A 22,050-nucleotide genomic window follows, 5' to 3' on the forward strand; every position below is an offset into this window, starting at 1 on the left:
AGTACAAACTTTTTGAATAACTTTTTGCATTTAGGAAACATAGCCTATCCTTATTTAACACTGCATATTGCTTACTTTCTATTAACTCCATATTCTCCAAAAAATTCATATCTAAGAGAATATATGATTCTCTTAAAGGTAAACTTCTATAAGTTAAGGCAATTTGATGAATATATATGTCATATTCAAAATGCTATAAATGGACATTTTCTTTAACTCCATCAGTTTTCTTATGCTTATTTTTATTGATATCACTTTCTAAGTCCCATAGGTTTTGAAATAATTTTATTTCTCCCATATTTGGTAGGCATCACTCAGATCCAGTGAATTGCCAAGATCCATAGTTTTCTTTCTTGTTTTTTTTTTTTTTTTTTTTTTTTTGAGTTTAAATGCATTTTATTTTTAGACAACCTACATGACATGTTTTTCTTAAAAACAATGCCTCCACTCCAAATAAATCACGGTCAAAATAAATGAAGAGCTCAAGATGACATCAGTCCCATTTGTCTTTTAAGTCCTGGTGTTGTGTAGATGACAAGCAGAAGCCAGTTATGATGACAGGTGATAGATCCAAAGTAATTGCCAAATTTGTTAACATTTTTCCATTTCTAAACCATCCTTAAAGAAAATCATATATGGGGTCACACCATCCTCACGGTAGTCCAATAGAGCAACCATACCATCTGGATTCATGTTTTCACCGATAAAAAACTGGTAGTTTTTGAAATTAGCAAGGATGTGCTTGATTTGTTCTGCAGCCCCTGTCATAAAAGGTTTTACTCTTTCTGGTCTCTGTTCTTCAAGTTTGCCTTTGATTGATTTCATGTAATCTTTGATGTACTTCTTGTAGGCTTCTTTTGTGAAACTTGTTTCCTGCAGGTGATGGTTCATGACAATATCGACACCAGTGATTACTGTGCTTTGGGTACCTTCGCCCTCTGGGCCTTCAGCGGAGGCATTTCCACCAATGAGCGAGTCATCAATGTTACCTTCTGTCCTACCGACCATCTTCCCCTTCACCTCCAGGCACAGCCCGTCCGCGATCTCCCGGATCTTGTAGATGTCGGAGAACATCTCATCGTGGCTGATGAGGTCCCGGTAGATAATCATGACGGCGACTGAAGGGAGACGACGGCGCTAGCTTAGCAGAAGCCCTAAACTCGGAGCGAGCGCGGTGCAGCCGGAGCGGCGCTCGGGGGCAGGGGAGAGCGGGCGGAAGAGCGATCCTGATTTGTTTTCCCCTACATAAATTACAGTACAGTGCTCATGTGTCTTTACTTAAATACCATACACTTACTCTAAGCTATATTCAAATATTCATAGTTGGTGTTATCTAAATGCATATTCTAATCCATATATCAAACTCATTTCTGACTATAATTTAGACTGTTGAACATTTGTTTCTGTTTTGAAGCTATTCCTTGTGGTCTAATCAGATTTGAATTAATTCAGTATTTAATTTTACATATGTGTTAAATCATGATAATGGCATTTAGCATTCCACATGCCCCTGCTTTTAACCTAGTATATTTTATTGCCTAAATAATATTTTGTGGTGAACAATCACAAAATCTCAGTGACATACCATAATAAATATTTATTTTACTCACGAATGTATGGTTTGATCTAGGCATAGCTAATCTCTTATTTATGCATCTACAGGTAGATATATATATATAAAAAACATATATAAAATATATATAACATATATTGATTTTACTTATGTGGTTTAATGATAATAAATTAAATCATTCAGTATTATGGTTATTAAAATAAACTTTACTTATTTAATCAGAAATATCTTTATAGATGACTATCTTTGCATTCAAATCAAAATATTCCAAAGTACAAACATATTATTATATCCCATTTTATCACCAGCAACCAAATTATCTGTTGGGATTCAACACCCTATATCTACTGAAATTTAAGCAACTACATATTTTGGCTTCATTTATACTTTATCTTATCTACCACTAAGAACCCTATCTAACATGCCAGCATGAACTTTAAAAACCTCACCTTCAGCCAAGGACTCAGTGCATCCTCACAAAATACCCTGATTTCAGTTGGTGAAATTTCTAAAAGGCAATCTGCAGTGGCCATTATCTCTCTAATAGTTTTATTGGAAAATTAGGTAATGTTGGCTGTTTTAAGTAGTGTTTGTAATTTTCACGGTTTTTTTAAAAAAGTTATTCATATAGGCTTGACAGGAAAAATATTGTTTGTTTAAAAATTGATTAAATGGTACTTTTAACTTATTTTTCTTTTCATCCTTCTAATATATCTTTCAATCAGTTCTTCTGGCTAGACTTATTTTAAATTTTTGCCATCTTGTTGAATGTCCTAACTTCAGGCCTCACAAAAGTTAAATCTTATCTAAGACATCCATGAAGAAAATTTAGGAGCAAGAAATTTGCAGGTCTTCTCATGGGATTACAAAAATAAGAAAATAAAATTCTCAATGTAATTCTAGTCTACTTTATGCACGTAAGTCATTGCCCATCGGTTGAATACATAGCAATTATAGAAAAATAGCATATTAAATGTGTAAACTGCACAATTCCACTCTGATTCTCACAGAGTATAAAAAAACCACCTCAAAATGATAGTTGTCCTAATGATTTGAATTATTTGCATGTCTTTTTGTTGAATTACAGTTCATTTCATTTGATATTCTAGCTATTTTGATTACATGTGCATTTTGTAGTAGAAATATATAAGGACTTAACCATTATTGATAAAATAAAGGCATATATTAAGTATCTCTCAAATGTGTTATAAACATGAACTTATTAGGTCTCGAAATTTCTTATTCAATCAAATATGACCATAAGCAGTTTACTGTAATATAAATTTTTGAAGACAATTTTTAAGGTATGAATGTTATCTCATTCATGTATGGAGATATATACAAATTAATAAATATGTTGATATTTACAATTATACAAAACATAAAATAGCAACGCATTGCTTATTGTGAATATTACCTTTATATTCAAATAAAATGTGATAGCTAAAAACATTTTCTTATTTTTAGTTAAGATTTTGAGAAACTAGTGATACAGATATTTAGAAAGTTGTTGTAAAATGCAAACAATTGGCTGATTAGACAATTATTGTATACTGCATTCAGGGCAGAGAAAGGCAATTGAAAGATACTTTTGGTCAAGTCAATCTTAGCAAGTGATCCACGGCAAAAAATGAGGCAAAAATCCATCTCTTTTGACAAAACAGGAGAAAATATTGTCCCTGTTGTTCCAGAAGCAACAGGGGTAGAAATAGTGAGTACCCAAACCCAAAGCAGATAGATTAACTTAGTCAATAAAAGCCTAAAAGACCAGCAAGTAACAATAGCAAAAAATGATTATTTCTGTCTTGAGAAACAATATGTTATGAAGTTCCTCTTAGGTATAGCTTGGTTTCCACACCATAGTTTTCTATGTTGTGGAAGCTAAACTATGCTATAAAAAATATCAAGTCCAAATAAGAAAATGTTTGACTTTCTGAATGATAAATACAAAATTCATTTAAGATATTCTCTATGTAAACAAAGGGATAAATTAATTACAACAAGTAATAATAATGAAAAAGTATGAGTTCTTTCAGAGGATAACGTAAAGGTGACCTCCTAAACAATAGATACCACTGCTATGGACTTCTATATTGCAGAGGGTACAATTACCAAATGAATCATTGCAATTGTTTAACATTTGGCTAGACTACCTCCTTGGTAACAGCTTGTATTTTTATTTTAATATGCTGTGAGGTCCAGTTTTATGTTATATCTTATCAAAGTGTCTTTTATAAAAACAAGTAAAAAGATTGAAGACTACTGAGACAACAAACATGGACAATGAAAGCCCCAGGTAAACAATCTACTACTGACAAAGGCATTTAGTCATATAATCTTTCGGTAGCAGTTTCATTAATATTATATGGATTAGAACTACAGCACATTTATCATTCTTATCTAAGTCAAGTTTTTATGTTTTAAATCAAAATTTGAATCCAATAATGCCATTTTTTATTATCAAAAAGCTGGTGTTTTTGAGCCATATAATATGATATGCATATTTTAGTCATTATGTTACTGCATCCTTATATCAGTTTTATGAAGTTATTCTTAAAATTACATGTTTTGTGTGTGTGTGTGTGTGTGTGTGTGTGTGTGTGAAGAACATGATGCACAGAGAGGTTATTTATCTTGCCTAAAGTAACATTTTTTATTAAATAGACAAGCCAAAATTTAAACCTAGGACATCTCCAGAGTCTCTCCTTATTCAGTATCTGTTATCACACAAAATACTGACCAATTCCTCACTGTTTTGAATTTGGGAGTAGACCTGTAACTTGGTTAATGAATTTGTGTATAAGTGGCACATGGCACTTCTAATTAAAAGCTATAAAAGCTAACCCATAGTCATGCATTGTCCCCTCTTTCCATGACACTGATAATATTCTAGATGCAGGTCATCAGCCAGTCTGCATTCCCACAGGACATTTAGAGTAGAATTTTCACCAACCTGAGATGAACTCATAAAATAAAACATTCACGATTGTGCACAACTATGATGGTTTATTGTTGGTTACTACAAGATAATTGAGCATATCTCAACTGATACATCTCATAACTACTATACTAGTTCACTTTTTAGTATATAGTATTTTTATACCTGGTACCAAATCACATTCTAGATTTTATAATTTGATATTTCTATCAGATAAAGAGGCTGCTTATTTTTATTGGAAAAAATACCACAAATTATTCATCAATGTTAACTGGGATAAATGTCCAGATTCTTTTCTTGATCTACTGTTCAAAAATAGATAAACTAAAATAAACTGAGCTAATCCAGAAAAGACAGTGTAATGTAACATGGAAAAAAAAGGGTTGCAACAACCCAAAACAATCAGATTAGGCTTTATAGCTGAACCTCAGGAACAACTGGCTCATTCTTGCCTCTCATTGTATATCAACTTGGTTTTCCTTCATCTGTACATGTATTACCTGTAAGTATTATGATTTCCAAGCCTGGGGAGATACTGGCTTGCTTTAACATATTTAGTTTTAAAAACTCCTCAGAAAGGCTCTGGGTTGGATCAGGTGTATAACTCTGGACTACTCAATTGTGTTATTGAGGATGGAGTACTCTGGATGACAGACCCTACTTAAAGTCCGCCTCCCTCCAAAACACACACAGAACAGCTCTCTGGGCCCAGATAGGTGGATCTACAAAAAAACACAGCAGCATTCACAGTAGTCATGTAAGTACAACTGAAATCCTGAATTCCAAGTAGGCAGATCCTAAAGCAAATACTTCACAACTGGATAAATTCATCAAAGAGTAATTTTGCAATAATTTTTAGTAATTTGGAAGTTTTTTCATTATGATACATAATGATCATTTAAAAGATTATCTTAAAATTTTATCATTTTAAATGATAATAATCTTATCATTTAAAAGATTATCTTTAAAAGATCATCATGGAGTTATTTCTTAAATAGACAATTACTGCAATTATGACTAGTATTTCATTAAATTTTAAATCTCCACTTTGCCTTTACTAAACGAGCTTCAGTATTTCATGGTTGCAATTTTTGCAGTTAGCAATATCTTTCCAGACCCTACATTCAACAAAGATTTAACTTGGGTCTTTGACACAATTCTGGACAAAATGATGTAAGTTACTAGGAGAAACTTGAAAACAGCCAAACAAGTATATATTTTGCATAGACTCTAGTATTTTGAAAATTTTATTATATTCCTCCCTGCAATGTGTATACAGAACCTGGAGAGGATGAAGGACTTCGATACTTTGAGAATGAAGTAATTATATTGCCTATAATTCTATGCAATAAAATTATAATGGAAACCTACCCCAAGAAACAAAAAGTTTAACCTCAACGTATTAGTCCATTTTCATGCTGCTGATAAAGGCACACCTGAGACTGGGCAATTTACAAAAGAAAGATGTTTAATTGGATTTACAGTTCCACGTGGCTGAGGAAGTCTCACAATCATGGCAGAAGGCAAGGAGCAGCAAGTCATGTCTTACATGGATGGCTGCAGACAAAGAAAGAGAGAGCTTGTGTGGGGGAACTTCTCTTTTAAAAACCATCAGATCTTGTGAGACTTATTCATTATCAGGAGAACAGCACAGGAAATACTTGTCCCCATGTTTCAATTACCTCTCACCGGGTCCCTCCCACAACATGTAGGAATTCAAGATGAGATTTGGATGGAGACATAGACAAACAATATCACTCAGTACTAGTCCAGACCTGCCTACTCACTTCAACAATATAACTCAGTACTAGTCCAAACCTGCCTACTCACCTCAAGAGACTTTTAGTTAAATAAGACACATAAATACCAACATGTTTAAGTCACATTTTTACTTACAACCCAATGAATATCCAGCTGAAACAGTTGCTTAGGTGAATACGTCACATTAAATTACAAATGTGTTTCTCTTTTTTCCAAGAAAAGCAGTCTTAAAAACATGTCCAGTTACTATATCTACAGGTGATTATCTAATTGTCTTTTTCTTTGAGTTTATAATTCTCCAGCTGACATTTTTTTCTTTAGTGTCATCATAATCCCAATGTAGATGTTCTATAGTCATTAAACTAAATGTTACATTTAACACATCCTAATACACAACACAAAAAAGGGATAACAAAATAATTATGTTACAAATTTCCATTTAAGAAAAGGATAAACAGAAAAGAACAGAGAGTGGGCACAACTCCATAGCATGTAGTATATTGTACTAGAGTGGAAATAGCAGGGTCTTTAATCTACAATGTAAAGTCAATGCCATCATCAGAAATCTGCCTGGCCTTTGTAATTCTCTCTGACTGAATATTTTTTGTCCTTTTCTTCCATGTTTATGTCCAAAAGGAACATAAAGGAGGACTTTGCTTTTTAGAGCTCTGTAACTAAGAGTAAGCCTTTTATTTTTTCCACAGTCACAAAAACTGGGTTATATTCAGAGACAGAAAAATCGTAGATTCCTGTTTGACAGCTTTCTGTGTCAATAATTTTTAAAAATTTACTGGCTACTGGTAAATTTTATTTCAAATAATTTAGAACTAGTAAATGGAATAACTGGAGTTATCCATTTATATTTTGAATATAGACTTTTAAAAAATGCTCCACCGTTATCAACAGACATGCCCATTTTACCCCAAGCAGTGAGTAAATTTGTTTGCTAGTCCAGTCTGAGAACAAAAGCTCTTAATATTTTAAAATGAGAGCTAGGTTATAGCAGAATGGGCAGAGTGTAAAACTAAATTGACAGAATAAGAGAATTCTCACTGTCTTCTGTCCTACTTTAATGTAGTTAATTGTCATTTATAGTGACCCAATTTTGAGATCCAAATTCTGAGTTATTAAGGACTCTGTGCATCATACATAGTATGAACACTAATCAAAGATAGTTTTCTGAAAAATGAAGTGTAGGTTTTTGTAAGAACATCTAATAAGGATGTCTACTCAGGTGCTACTAGATTCAGAGTTCAAGTAATACTATTAGAGGTTTAACTCTCTATTTTATGTTTGCACTTGCCACTCCTTGCCTTGAGTTTGATTACAGATTCTCTCAAATTGGATGGAAATGTGGCTGCCATCAGCTTTGCATTCCTCTCAATAAAGAATTTCAAACCTAAAACAGAATTTATCATTTGCAATGTCCATCTATGCATTCATTCCAAGAAAGACTTGTATTATCTTTTCTTGTATTGTCTATCTACCCTGTAGAGGGGATTGTGAAGAGCATAATTCATGACCTGTCCAAACTGCAAGCATTGGTGTCTCTGTAGGTGAGATCCTCAGAAAGGATAGGGAACACAGAGTTTCTTTAAGTAACAAAAAATAGATCAAGTCATCACTGGAACAAGGAAGAATACCAAGGACTTCAGGCTACATATCTATCATACTACTGGCTTGTAATCCATTATGTAATCATGAGGAAATTATAATAGTGTTATCTAGATATCTATTTCATTTTTATTGCAGCTAACAATACAGCATTTGGTATAATCTCACAGGAGATTTGTGTAATAAATCTAATAAAGCTATGATGATTATCAGCCCTCCCAAATATTAGTAACAATAAGTTATGCTTAAGATATAAACTATTAGGTATTAGAATAAATAGTAGATTTAATTAAGAAGCAGGAAAAGTGACTAAAGTGAAATATTTACCTTAGAGAATTTGAAAGCTAAACATTGCTAATTCAAGAGGATTAGTTCAAATTTTGTTTTAATTATTTTATAATAGTGAGAAGTGCTGTGATAGTCACAAATAGCCAAATTACATAGAACTGGAGGGAAATTTTTACAGCATAGAGGCAAAAACTCTGGGATGAAAATCAGGGGACATACTTTTTCATCATGGCTTTGTCACTGACATGTTTATCTATCCGATTATGACTAGAACTCTCTCTCCCGCAATACATTTTACTTTGAAAAATGACAAATCAACAGCAATAATAATTTAAAAACTACAAAGAAGTTATAGATACTGTTCAATTTGGCTCAACAACATATATACATATGTATACACACACACATATAAATTGTCTTCTTTCTTTGCATGTGTGTATATTGCCAACGTTCTTTTTACTAAGTCATTTAAAAATGAGTTGCAGACATCCTGACTGCACTCTCACCACTTCAATATTTATCTCCTAAGAACAAGGATTTTCTTCTAACTACTAATATCGATTCAGTTATAACATACCATCCTTAATAAAATGTCCTAGTTTTAGCCTGTGGCTCGGGGTGCTGCATGAACAGAAGCCATTGAGTAGACTATTTTGGACTCACCAGAGTTAGGCATTTTGCATATGCACATGTATCTGCAGGTGAGCCCACGAGCTTTCTGACTTAGTCCCTTCTCTTCAGGGTCTTAGGAACTGAAGGAACGTGCATTGTATCCCATTCTTTGACCTTTTAGAAAATGCTCTGAAGATCTTCTAGAAAGATCTATCACATATTTACAAGCTGAGGTTTTTGGCAGTGTTTAGTTCATTGGTTTGGTGTGGTGTCAAGGATGAAAACAGTACTTTATAAAGTGGGTGTGTTGTGGGTGAGAGGATAAAGATGATATAGAAAAAACACTGTGTGGGTGACTTGATACCTAATTTTTATACAGATATATCTGTATTTCAGTATTTTCAACAGTGATTTAAAAAAATCAGCAAATCTCTGTACCTCAGATGAATCCACAACCTGCCCATTCTTTAGAAGGAAAACTCCTATCTCTTTTCCTTGTTTTCTCTACCCCACAAACTTTCACTGTAGTGGCTCTTGAGGTATTTCACTTATATCTCTCCTCAAGAAACAACTTGCTATAAAACTTCAAAGAGAACGTTAAGCTACAGCTTCTATATATTAGAGTCTTCCGGGTTAAGCTAAGGTTATGTTCTCAAATATTTTTATAAATTTCCTGATCATGTCTTAGCATAGTGGCATGTTTCTCTCTAAACTAATAACCTTGTGATAATTTTTGAATATTTATATTGCTTGCACAAATATATAATTTTACAATAACCAAAATTTCATCTCTCCTAATTATTAATTGTTTAAAGAGGATAATTCCAGATAACAGAGACTATGCAATGATCTGAAGGCAATTATTTAACAATTTAATGGTCTCTTACCATTTCTGCCCCATTAAGTCATCTCTAGTGGTTGATCTTTGTTCCAGAGTTCCTAGAATTGACCAGGAGTTTATTATGCCTGTGTTATTGCTTGGAAGTTTTTCCTTTCCAGTCCTGCTTCCTCTCTCTTTTAACTATACAAGTGTTACTCTTCAATAAATCTTCTGCACTCCTAAATTTATCTCATAGTCTGTGACCCAGGAGGCCTAAACACACACACACACACACAAATGTGTACACTGTCAGCTGTACATATATGAATTCTAGACTTGATGTGTATGGTAGATAAGTTTGTACGTCATTAGAACTATTCATTCAGCCTCTAATGTAGTTATATTGTACCTTTTTATTACTATAAATACATAAATATTGTCATCTAAGCATACACTAAGCCTAATTGCTTGGGGCTTTTGTATACATGGTTTTGTACTGTCTGGAATAAATATGTACGTTATACTACATATAACTTTCATCATAATTTTTCTACATGGCTAATTTTATCTCATAATCTATAATTTCTATTTATTTTTTACCTGGAAAGATCTCTCCTAGTGCTTCCTATTTATTAGCTCAAGACTCTGACCAAATTTAATAAAGTTCATAGAAATAGCCCTCCTTTAATACTATAAACTTATTAGAAGAAATGTTTTAATTTTCACAGACTTTACCAAAGTAATCCATCATTTTTTGTTATTTTCTGATTAAAACTGCAGTAACCAGCTCATTGTATATAGTGATCACTTGCAATTGCAGGCTGCATTAAGAACAAATATTTAATATACTGGGTCCAGTTACAAGCACACTAAACTTACATATGCTAATAATTTATGTATGTTTGTTCAACTGGCTTTTAAATTATTGCATAGTCTCTTTTTTCTGGAATTTTGTTCATTAAAGTTTAATAAAATTAGGAGGAATGAGACTTCAGGATTTATGAAATTATTTATTTATACTAATAATATAAATATAAATATACTATATCAAAATGGTGTATCTGTATTTCAGTATTTAATAGTTAATATATTATAAATATTATACTTATAATTATTATACTAATAATATAAATATTCAAAAATTATCACAATTGTATCTGTTTTGAGACAAACGTGTCATATTTTAATTGTCATGTATATATGCTTACATACTAGAACATTCTGTAATGCTGAAAGTCAAGGATATATATGCATGTGCCTATATATGTACATATCTATATGTAGATATATATAATGTGTATATATACATATATACACACATATAGAGCCTTTATTTCATCCTATTTATGTGCTTTATAAAGATAAAGAATATAGTATGTGAGTTCTGCTATTAGTGGTTTCCACTTGAAAAAAATGGGTGTAAGAAATTATTTTGCTGGAAAATTACTCATTATGGTTTTGTTCAAAATATAGAGAATGTAAAAATAACAATACACCACAGCTTTAGAAGTACAGGATTCATTGAGTAAATTGTGATACAATTCTGAGAAAAAAATATGTCTGTAGAAACTTGAAATTTTGTCATAGCTATATTTTAACATACTCTATGAAAGTAGGCATAGGTATGTCATTCCATTCTCTGTTTTTCTCATACATATGCACACACAAACACACACCCATACAACACAAAGTGAATATTGACAAAATATTGCAATTTTTAATATAAAAATTGTAATAGCATTCATCAATGTGAACTGAATAAGGTGTGATATTTCATATATGTTCGTAAGAATTCCTTTTTAAATTGATTTTTGTTTTTGTTTGAAAAGATTTAACACACACATAAGATAATATAATAAATATCTGTCTCAAGAATTAATTCATTGTATTGAGGTAGGAGAAAGCAGAACTCGATTCCAGAGGCAGGGCTCAGGCACCTGATCAGATTGAGAACTAGTTAAAACAGGGCCAGGGCAGAAGTAGCTTTTCAATCAGGCACTACCACCAATATACCCACCAATATACCCTGTCGGTTTACCACTGCCATCTCAACACCCATAAGTTAACAACCCTTTTCTATGGCAGTGACCCACCTGATGATGCAAAAGTTGCTACCCCATCCCTTCCCAGATATTTCTCATAAATCGCCCTTTAACCTGCATGTTATTAAAAATGAGTAGAAATATGACTGCAAAACTGTCCTAAGCTGCTACTGTCTGCCTATGGGGTGGCCTTTCTCTGCAGTAGCCACTTCAGTAATGCTGTTTTCTACCTCCTGGTTACCCTCAAATTCTTTTCCTGAGCAAAACCAAGAACCTTCAAAGGCTGAGCCTCACTTTGGTGCTTACTGCCCTGCATCAGTATCATTTAGTTCCCAATATTTACTATAAGAATAGAAATCTCAGTCAGTTAAAATATAGATACATAGCTCCTTGGAAGTGCAATAGACCCAAAATATTCTATGGTAACCAGAGGATGAAGGGGACACTTTGAAGTTTCTAGAACCAAAAGCTGACAGAAGTGGCTGGAAGTTCATTTCTCATGAATTAAAAACTAAAATTTCTTTAATAAAAGCAGGCTCAAAAAGATCCTGCTGCCTTTGTGAGTATATGCTAAAACTTCTACTCCCAATACCAGGGATGTGGCTGCCATGAAGCTGTTGCCTGGGCTGTATGGTAAGAACTGAATGGATCTTCCTTCTGGGTCATAAAGTGACTCTGTAACATCTCTATGAAGGAGCAACTTAAGCCTGCACTCCAACACCTGATTTTGAGCTAGGAGGCCAGTGGGCCAGGTACAACCCACTCAACTTGAGGATTTCTCTCAACTTGAAGCATTTTTGAAGCTGGAGAAAGGTTTTCTCAAGACTTCCTGAAGATTTCTCTCCACTTGAAGACGTTAAAATGAGCAGAAGGAAATACATAATATCAAGCTCTCAATCAGATAAACTTGCAGATTTCAATTTCACAGTTAATGAGAAAAACTGAGTCATGAAAATACAAGATTTATAAGAAACACAAAGACAGGGTCCACGTGCAGAGATAGAGTCTCTTTTCTAGGGAGAGAGAAAGGGATTACACAAATGGGTCCCTATGATACTTGCGACATTGCAGTTTTGAGCTCTATCTTATTTTTTGTACGTGATCCAAGGATACAACAATCCTGCATGGCAATATTAAATTTCTCTTTCTTCTCAACGAGACTCAGTCTGTTACTTCTAATCAAATAGGTCAAAACAAAACCTAAAGGAAATAAAAATAGTAAAATAATTAAAAACGACAGTAAAATATAACAAAAACAATATGTGGATATATTTCCAATAAAACATTCAACCCAATGATATATTTAGCTTGCCCTTTATACATAATTTTAGATGTGACTTATGTTCTCCAAAACTTAAAAGGAAAAAATGTAGAAAAGCAACACATAGTAATGAACCTGTTAAGTTAGTTAGGAAACAGAAGCTATAAAATAATTCTGGACAAAAAGTAACTTGAATTTATAAGATAATATTGCAAAAGTTTCAGTGTCACTGATTATTTATAAAACATATTCTACAGAATGAAATAACTAATGAAATTACATTTTGTTTAAATTTGAGGAGGCAAGAAATGTGCATCATGATACAGTATACACTATAGAAACTGCACATTCTGCAATAAAATTAGGCCATAATTTCTGCTCCATAATTATTATCAATATATCAAGATCTGTGAGAATTACAAACATGTGCATAGTTAGCCATCCTGGATTTAATTAAATATGTTTCATACATTATGCATTTAGGAATGCATACCTTTAGGAAAACAACATACACAAAAAAGTTTCATATAATAAAACACAGTTTAAGGCAGTATAGTAAAATTTTCTTCCTGATGTGTTTTGTTACAAAATAAGAGGTACCATTAGCAGTAACCCAAACTATGAATAATGTATATATTAATGTATTGGTATGTTTGTAAATAAGCTCATTCATATGTCAGGAGACATCTCTGCAAAACATCGTGCCTGGAATAGTTTTGCATATTATTAAATATCTTTAATTTTAATTTAGAAAAAAAGTGAGTAATGCTTCACACAAAGTGCCTTTCTCTTGCAATTAAAATATTACTTTTTCTCAGAAGTGATAAACATGGGTCAATATAAGCATGTGCATTATATTATAATTAAACATCATTCGATTTACACAATTAAAATGTAAAAAAAAAAGTCACTGAGAAAAGTGACTACAAATTATATAAAACATAAATAACATATCATTGGCATGTGTATAATAAGAAAATAAGACTCTTTCATCTGGATCTCCACAGAACAGACATTTTCTGCACTAATAGAGGAAAGAAATCTTATGATCTATTTGTATGCAGTTCTGCAGAATATTTAATGTCAAATTCCCTAAACAGTGAGTACTCAGGGAATTTTGAAGAGACTCTCATTCTATAGTCATCTTTTTTCAGATTGTTTCTTACATAATCTTACTTGCTCAGTATTATCTCTACAAATGAAGAAAAAGCAAGTAGCAACAACTATTGCACTTCTCTCTGTGGGGTAGCGAATACAATAGTAAGAAAATAAATTGCCTTCACTGTGCTATCTTTTGATGTACTGCTTAACGGTAGGTGGCTCTCCTCTGATCATCGGTTGAATGCCTTCAGGAACAGTTTGTGGCAGTTCAGAAGACAGACTCCTAGGAATTCTATAATTGGAGCAGAATACAAGAGCTCTAAGTGTGTTACCCTGAGGAAAGCGTGAGAGGACTGGAGTAGTCAGGGTCTATTTATTAAAGTGAACAAAAAAATCTGAGACATAACCCAGAGTGATCATTTCCTAATACATTGTCCCCTCAAGTACACCATATCATTGTATGTACATAAAGTTAGACAGGCGCTTTTTAGGGTGAAGCTATTATGATCTGCATTTTATAATTCATTTATTTTTCATAAGGCTGTAAACAAGTTTACTCAATGATATGTGTATACACAAAGCTGAGAACCACCCTTTAGGTACTCTTGAATACTATTTGCTTTTTTTGCTTAATTTTACTTCAGATCTTCTTTTTCCTCCATAACCCTTAAGCATCTTTGCAACTCACAGATTTCAGAAAATTAATCAGGAAAATACAAAAGTAGTATAAAGGATTAACATTTTCACTCCCAGCATATAAAATATTATCATCTTTTTTTAGTAGGCTGTCTACTAAGGATTTTAAAAACATTATTTTACTCAATTTGAACATCCTTTTTTTAGTTTGAGAAAACTGGGGTAGATATAAAATTGTCCAGCTAGCAATTGCCAAAATCTGGCTGTGAAACTTAATGGATCTGATTATAGGATTTATATTCTTGTCACATTAAACAAATTATTTAAAGAATGCAATATTTCAATATGTATCACTAAAATGGGATAATTGAGTATATACATATTTAAACCATATATTTATATTCATATATATACATATGTGTATATTCATATATAAGTATATATGTAAATTGTACTCACAGTAAAAATAAATTAATTTTCTTCCACTTTAAGAAAAAAATTGAATTATAATATTTTTTGAATTTTTAATATTTTTGAGTTTGACTATACTTATTATAGTCAAATTCAAAGACAATAAATCTGTGATGATTAATTGCTTGTTCCTTGCTTTCTCTGAGAGGAAGCTCAAACCCTCTATTATTACCTAACCACTGATTAAAAAATAAATTGTGGTATGCTCTTTGTGTGGTTTTATTTGGTGTAGAATGTGTAACAATAACTTATTTAACTTAAAAAATATTTGAATTTTTATTTTCTTCTTATATTCCCTTTGGAAATGTGATATCAATTTATTTTGCATTATTGCATTTTAGAAAAAAAATACATAGGAGAGTATATTTGGGAACTAGAGGTTGGCATTACATTCTTAGATATGACACCAAAAATATAATTTATTTTATTTTATTTTACTTTTATTATTATTATTTTTTGAGATGGAGTCTTGCTCTGTTGCCCAGGCTGGAGTTCAGTGGCGTGATCTCGGTTCACTGCAAACTCTGCCTCCCAGGTTCATGCCATTCTCCTGCCTCAGCCTCCTGAGTAGCTGGGACTACAGGCACCCACCACCATGCCTGGCTAATATGTTGTATTTTTAGTAGAGACAGGGTTTCACCATGTTAGTCAGGATGGTCTCGATCTCCTGGCCTTGTGATCCACCCCCTTGGCCTCCCAAAGTGCTGGGATTACAGGCGTGAGCCACCGAGCCTGACCCAAAAGTATAATTTATAAAAGGAAATAGTGATATATTGTACCTCAAAATTACAAGTTTTTTCTATGAAAATACCACTTAAAAGGATGAAAATAAAAACTGCAACAGGGAGAAAATATTTGCAAACCACATATGCAAGAAAAAGCTGGCATCAAGTACTAGTCCTGGTCCCAGTTCTCAAAACTCAAGAGTAAAAAACAATACAATTAGACAATAGGCAATAAATATAAAAAGACATTTCTTTAAAGTAGATATAGAGATAACCAATAAATACATAAAAAAGCATTTAGCCTCATTAGCTTTTGGGAAATCTAAATAAAACCACAATGAGACATCACTAACCCTTCTACCAAATGGCTTTCAAAAATAATGACAACACCAAATGTGGGTGAGCATGCCCAGAAATTGGGTTATTCATATATTGCTGGTAGGATCATAAAATGTATAACTCGTCTGAAAATAATTTAGCAGTTTCAGAAAAATAGTTAAATACACAACTAACATACAATCCAGTAACCACAAAATTAAAATTTATATCAAATTTTGAATTGCTGAGAAAAGTCCTTACTATATATTACATAAAATATAAAGAGCAATATTTTCTACTATCTAGCATCTTTAAAATGGCAAAATTATAGAAATATAAAACATACAAGTGATTGGCAGAGTTTAAGAAGATAGAGATCGGGGAGGAAGTCTGGGAAATATAAAAGCCAACTTTCAATACTCCTATTCATCATAGTACTGGAAGCCATAGCCAGAGCAATCAGGCAAGAGAAAGAAATAAAAGGCATTCAAATTGAAAAAGAAGAAGTCAAGTTACCTCAGTTTGCTGTTGATATAATTTTATACCTAGGAACATCTAAAGACTCCTCCCTCAAACGCTAAGATTTGATAAACAAATTCAGTAATGTTTCAGAATACAAAATCAACATTCAAAAATCAATGACATGTGTATACACCAAGATAAGAAACACATCAAGAAGGCAATCCTATTTATAGTAAATAAAAATAAAATAAAAAATAAGATAAAATAATATAAGATACTAGGAGTATATATAACCAAGGATGTATAAGATCTCTGCAGGAAAACTACAAAACATTTACAAAAGAAATGATAGATGACACAAATAAATAGAAAAACACCCCAGGTTCATGGATTGAAAGAATTAAAATCATTAAAAGACCATACTGCCCAAAGCAATCTCTGTGGATTCAACCCAATCTCTATCTAAATACGTCCTTTTTCACAGAATTAGAAAAAAACAAAAAACAAACAAACAAAAAAAAACAATTCTAAAGTTCATATGGAACTGAAAAAGAGCTGCAATAGCCAATGCCATTGTAAGTAACAAGAACAAACCTGAAAGCATCACATTACCTGACCCCAAATTATACTACAAGACCAAACCAAAACAGGATAGTACTGGTATACAAATAGACATCAATGCCATTCAGTTCCATTCTTATCAATAGAAACAAATGGAGGACCCTGAAATAGAGCCACAGATCTATAGAAAACTCATCTTTGAGAAAGTCAACAAAAACATACACTGGAGAAAGAACAACTTTTTCAAAAAATGGTGCTGAGAAAATCGGATCGTCATATGCAGAAAATGAAGCTGGACCCCTGTCATTGACTGTATAAAAACATCAACTCAAGATGGATCAAAGACTTAAATGTAAGACCTGAAAGTATAAAAGTCCTGGAAGAGAACCTAGAAAAACTTTTCTGAACATTGGTCTTCTTGCAGTTTCCTTAGTCCCTAGTTCAGGTAGTTTTGAATTCTTGTCTCATGACCGAGAAGAATAAGGCATGCAAACCCCAGAGAGTGAGTAGAGTAGGATTTATTAAGGGAAAAGGAAAGCTCTAAACAAAGGTGGGGGTGGAGGGCTGAAAGCAGGTTTCCAGAAATGGGACAGAGTTCTAGATCTTTATGTGACAGGAGCCAGGAAGTCTTCTGTGGGTTTGCCCAAATAGGAGAGGTAAAGTTCCCTCCTAGGGGTGCTGCATCTGCATATGCCTAGGGTTGGCCAGAGTGACTCCATCTTGTTTATTACCCATGAGTGCTAAGCAAAATCCATGGGGTGGGGAGACTCAACTAACGACAAAAATACAATGTTAATGTCATGTTAGTGATATTATAATGAACTGGATTAAGATAAGGAAATTTAGGTTGATTCATTGTACCTATACCAAAGTTGGGACCATCCCTTCTGAGCAACATCCTAGCACAAGGAGAATTTCTTAACCATATTCCATCCTATTACCTGCAGAGGCAATGTAGGTGTTGCCCTGTGGTTTTTCCTTCACCATTCTCTGTCCTGAAATCCTCCCTCTCTGTCTGCCTAACCAGACCCTAAGTGCCTCCTGTCTCAGTCTAGGCAAATAATTCATGAATAAGACCTTCAAAGCATAAGCAAAAAAAAAAAAGAAAAAAGACAAATGGGACCTAAAATATAAATATTCTGCACAGAAACAAAAAATAATCAACAGAGTGAAGAGAAAACCTGCAGAATGATAGAAAATATACGCAAATTATGAATCTGACAGGGGACTGAGATTCAGAGTTTACAAGAAACTCAAATAAGCCACCAACAATAATACACAAAAAAACCCCATTAAAAAATGGGCAAAGGACCTGAATAGACATTTTTAAAAAGAAGACATACACATGGTCAAAAAGGATATAAAATAGAAAACACTCAACATCCTAACAATAAGAGAAATGCAAGTCAAAACCACAATGAGATACCATTTTACACCAGTCAATGACTATTATTAACAAAATTCACAATTGCAAACCTAAGAACCAACGTAAGTGCCCATCCATCGATGATTGGATAAAACATGTCGTATATATACACCATGGAACACTACTCTGCCATAAAAATAATTAATGTTTTTTGCAGCAATCTAGATGGAGCTAGAGGCTATTATTCTAAGTTAAGTAACTAAGGAATAGAAAACCAAGTACTGTACGCTCTCACTTATTAGTGATAGCTAAGCTCAGGGTATACAAAGTCATATGAAGAGATATAATGAGCTTTGGAGACTCAGTAGGGGAACGGTGGGAGGTGGGTGAGGGATAAAAAAACTACATGTTGAATGCAATGTATACTACTTAGGTGATCGATACACTAAAATCTCAGACTTCACCACTATGCAATACAATTACTTTGTATAATCAAAAAACACTTGTACCTCAAGAACTATTGAAGTGAAAAAAGAGAAAAATAAAAGCCAAAAATTAACGTGTCAGGATGCAGAGAAAAGGGAATGCATATGCACTTTTGGTGGGAATGTAATTTAATTCAACATCCATGGAGAATAGTACTTCAGTCTCTCAAAGAACTCAAAATAGAACTACCTTTCAATTCAGCAGTTCCACTACTGGGTATATATTCAATGGAAAAAAAATTACTAAATCAAAAAGATACCTACACTCATGTTTATCACAGCACTATCTACAATATCAAAGTCATGGAATCAATATAAGTGTCCCTCAACGGATGATTGAATAAATAAAATGTGGTATATATGTACCATGTAATACTTCACAGCCATAAAAAAGAATAAAAACATGTCTTTTGCAACAACATGAATGGAACTGGAGACCATTATCTTAAGTGAAACAACTCAGAAGCAGAAAGTCAAATACCAGGTCCTCACTTATACATGGGAGCTAAATAATGTGTACATATGGACATAGAGTATGAAATAACAGTCACTGGAGGCTCAGAAGGGTGGGAAGGTGAGGAATGAGAAACTACTTATTGTGTGCAATGTATACTAATCAAGTGATAGTTAAACTTAAAGCAAGATTTCACCTCTAGACAATATATCCATGTAATACAATTGCACTTATACCTATACTCTAAACAAATAATAAAGAAGGAACATGAGGGATCCTCGTGGTTGTCTGGTTTTTGCTATTCTAATAAAGTGTCTCAAGAAGTTATTATTGAGGAAACCTGAGTAAATAACACACATAATCTCTTTATGTTATTTCTTACAACTAATTATGAATCTACATTATCTAAAAGTAATTAAAATACATGAAGTCAAATTAAAAATGATTAAACTTATATTTTAGACTTGTACAAAGCAAATACTAGTCCCTAGCAATTATAAGTCCAGATATTATCTCTATATCCTATTATACATCATATACCTTGCATGAGGTAATATTGAAATTGCTCAAATTTGTATGATCATGGAGTTTGTATCAATCATAACATTCTCTACCACTCTTTTCTAAATATGTCCTGCAATTACATTCTAGATTTAACAAATATATTATGAAACACAGTATTTAATAAAAGCACCCCAAATGAGAACTAAAACAAGATGAGATTTTTGCAAACTGCAGAAAACTAGAACAAAGCAACATTCATTACTTTAAATTCTAATCTGTAATTTGTAAATTCAATAAGTTCAAAATATGCATCTTTGTACAATTTTGATGATCCAAAATTGCAGTGAACTTCTTTAGTCACTATTAAAAACTATCAAGTATGGTGTCTGTAAGTCATTTATAACACATCTTTTGTTTTGAGACAGAGTTTTGCTGTGTCACCAGGCTGAAGTGCAGTGGCGCGATCACAGCTCACTGCAACCTCCGCCTCCCAGGTTCAAGCGATTCTCCTGCCTCAGCCTCCAGAGTAGCTGGGACTACAGGCACATGCCAACACGCCCAGCTAATTTTTGTATTTTTAGTAGAGACGGGGTTTTACTGTGTCGGCCAGGATGGTCTTGATCTCTTGACCTTGTGATCTGCCCGCCTCAGCCTCCCAAAGTGTTGGGATTACAGGCGTGAGCCACTGCACCCAGCCATAACACATCTTAAAAAATAAAATCCACAATATTAATTTAAAAATTAACTAACCTTTTGAACAGTCATTCAAAATTGTCATAGAGATTGTTTCATTTTGGAATTAATTGTATATTCTTTCACAACGAGTCATTTTTATTCAGGATGTAAGAGGATAACTGAGTATTAACAGGATGACTGTACTTGAAAATTATGCCTAGAACATTTATAATCTACATACTCAAAATTTAAATCCTCAGTATAGAAAATAAGAAGAATTTGCTTCCTATTGAAAATAAAATCTTATCTACACAATGAAGATGTAAAACAAGGTAATCTTCAAGTTCTCTTCTAGCATGAATATTTTTTCTATTTAGAACTATAGAATATATCTTAAAGAACAATTGGTTTCACACGTTAAACATTGGTTAATTGGCATAAACAAACATTTGAAACACTAAGAAGACACTAATCACATGTAAATCTTAAGGGTACTTTATATCTAAATAAAATTTCATAAATAAGATTTCTCTGAATGAATAGCCATTTAAAGTTTATTCCATGTAAATATAATAATACAATTTAAGTATTTATATATATAAAATTATAGCTTCTTATGAAATTATAATTTCAAATAAATATAAAATTTGAAAAGAATTAATGAATCTATTTAAGATAATGTATTATTCTTAATGGATTCTAAGCTACTGTGTTAAATATTTGTAATCTAGCATTAATATTATCTAACTGCTTATACCATACAGAAAAATAATGTAGGAAATAGACACATTGAGAAACAACAATACTATTTTGAAGTCACATGTGTTATTACAGTAGGATAATATAATAAAAAATGAATCTGAATATACTTCTGAGAGTCAAATAAAACATAACATAACAAAGGAAAATACATTTCAAAGTGTTTACAATAGAAGAGTAGAATGATATTAGCAGAAAACCAGAAGACGGTCCAGATCAAGGAAATATTTAAGCAGATACATTTAGTGTGAGGGAGCATTTGATGTGTAAAAAGTAATCTAAGTTCCTCACTGGACTAGATTTTATGTTCCACAACTTAAAAGAAAGAACTAAGATAGTTGTCTACATCTCTGTATTCTAGAGATGTTCAAAATGGTTTGCAGCATAATAAAGTGCTCAAAATTATCAATTGTGATTGAGGAAGAATATTTGTATTTATTTTGTTCAAACTTAAATATTATTAATAAGAAATTTATGATTTTATAGCTGCACACTCTGGCCACATGTCAATTTGTCTTGCATTACATACAATATTTGAGAGGAAACAGAATATTCCACTATATCCAGAGGGTAGAAAATTTGACCTTTCCCTTATTTGTTAATGTCCCACACATTTCCTTGGTT

The 22,050-nt window shown here is 32.7% G+C and overlaps 1 protein-coding gene across 1 annotated transcript; it reads right to left on the reverse strand.

The window, feature by feature from the left end:
• Nucleotides 1–344: 344 nt before the first annotated feature.
• On the reverse strand, nt 345–1,218 carry LOC711798 (translationally-controlled tumor protein). Its single transcript, XM_015120966.3, has one exon. It carries the CDS (start codon nt 1,108–1,110, stop codon nt 592–594), a length of 519 nt encoding a protein of 172 aa, XP_014976452.2. The 5' UTR covers nt 1,111–1,218; the 3' UTR covers nt 345–591.
• Between the last annotated feature and the right edge of the window lie 20,832 nt (nt 1,219–22,050).

This window comes from Macaca mulatta, chromosome 1 (genome assembly GCF_049350105.2).
Source record: "Macaca mulatta isolate MMU2019108-1 chromosome 1, T2T-MMU8v2.0, whole genome shotgun sequence".
NCBI lineage: Eukaryota > Metazoa > Chordata > Mammalia > Primates > Cercopithecidae > Macaca > Macaca mulatta.

What these genes read in the sequence shown, in the direction of transcription:
- LOC711798 (XM_015120966.3), bottom strand. Translation starts at nt 1,110, where the DNA reads ATGATTATCTACCGGGACCTCATCAGCCACGATGAGATGTTCTCCGAC.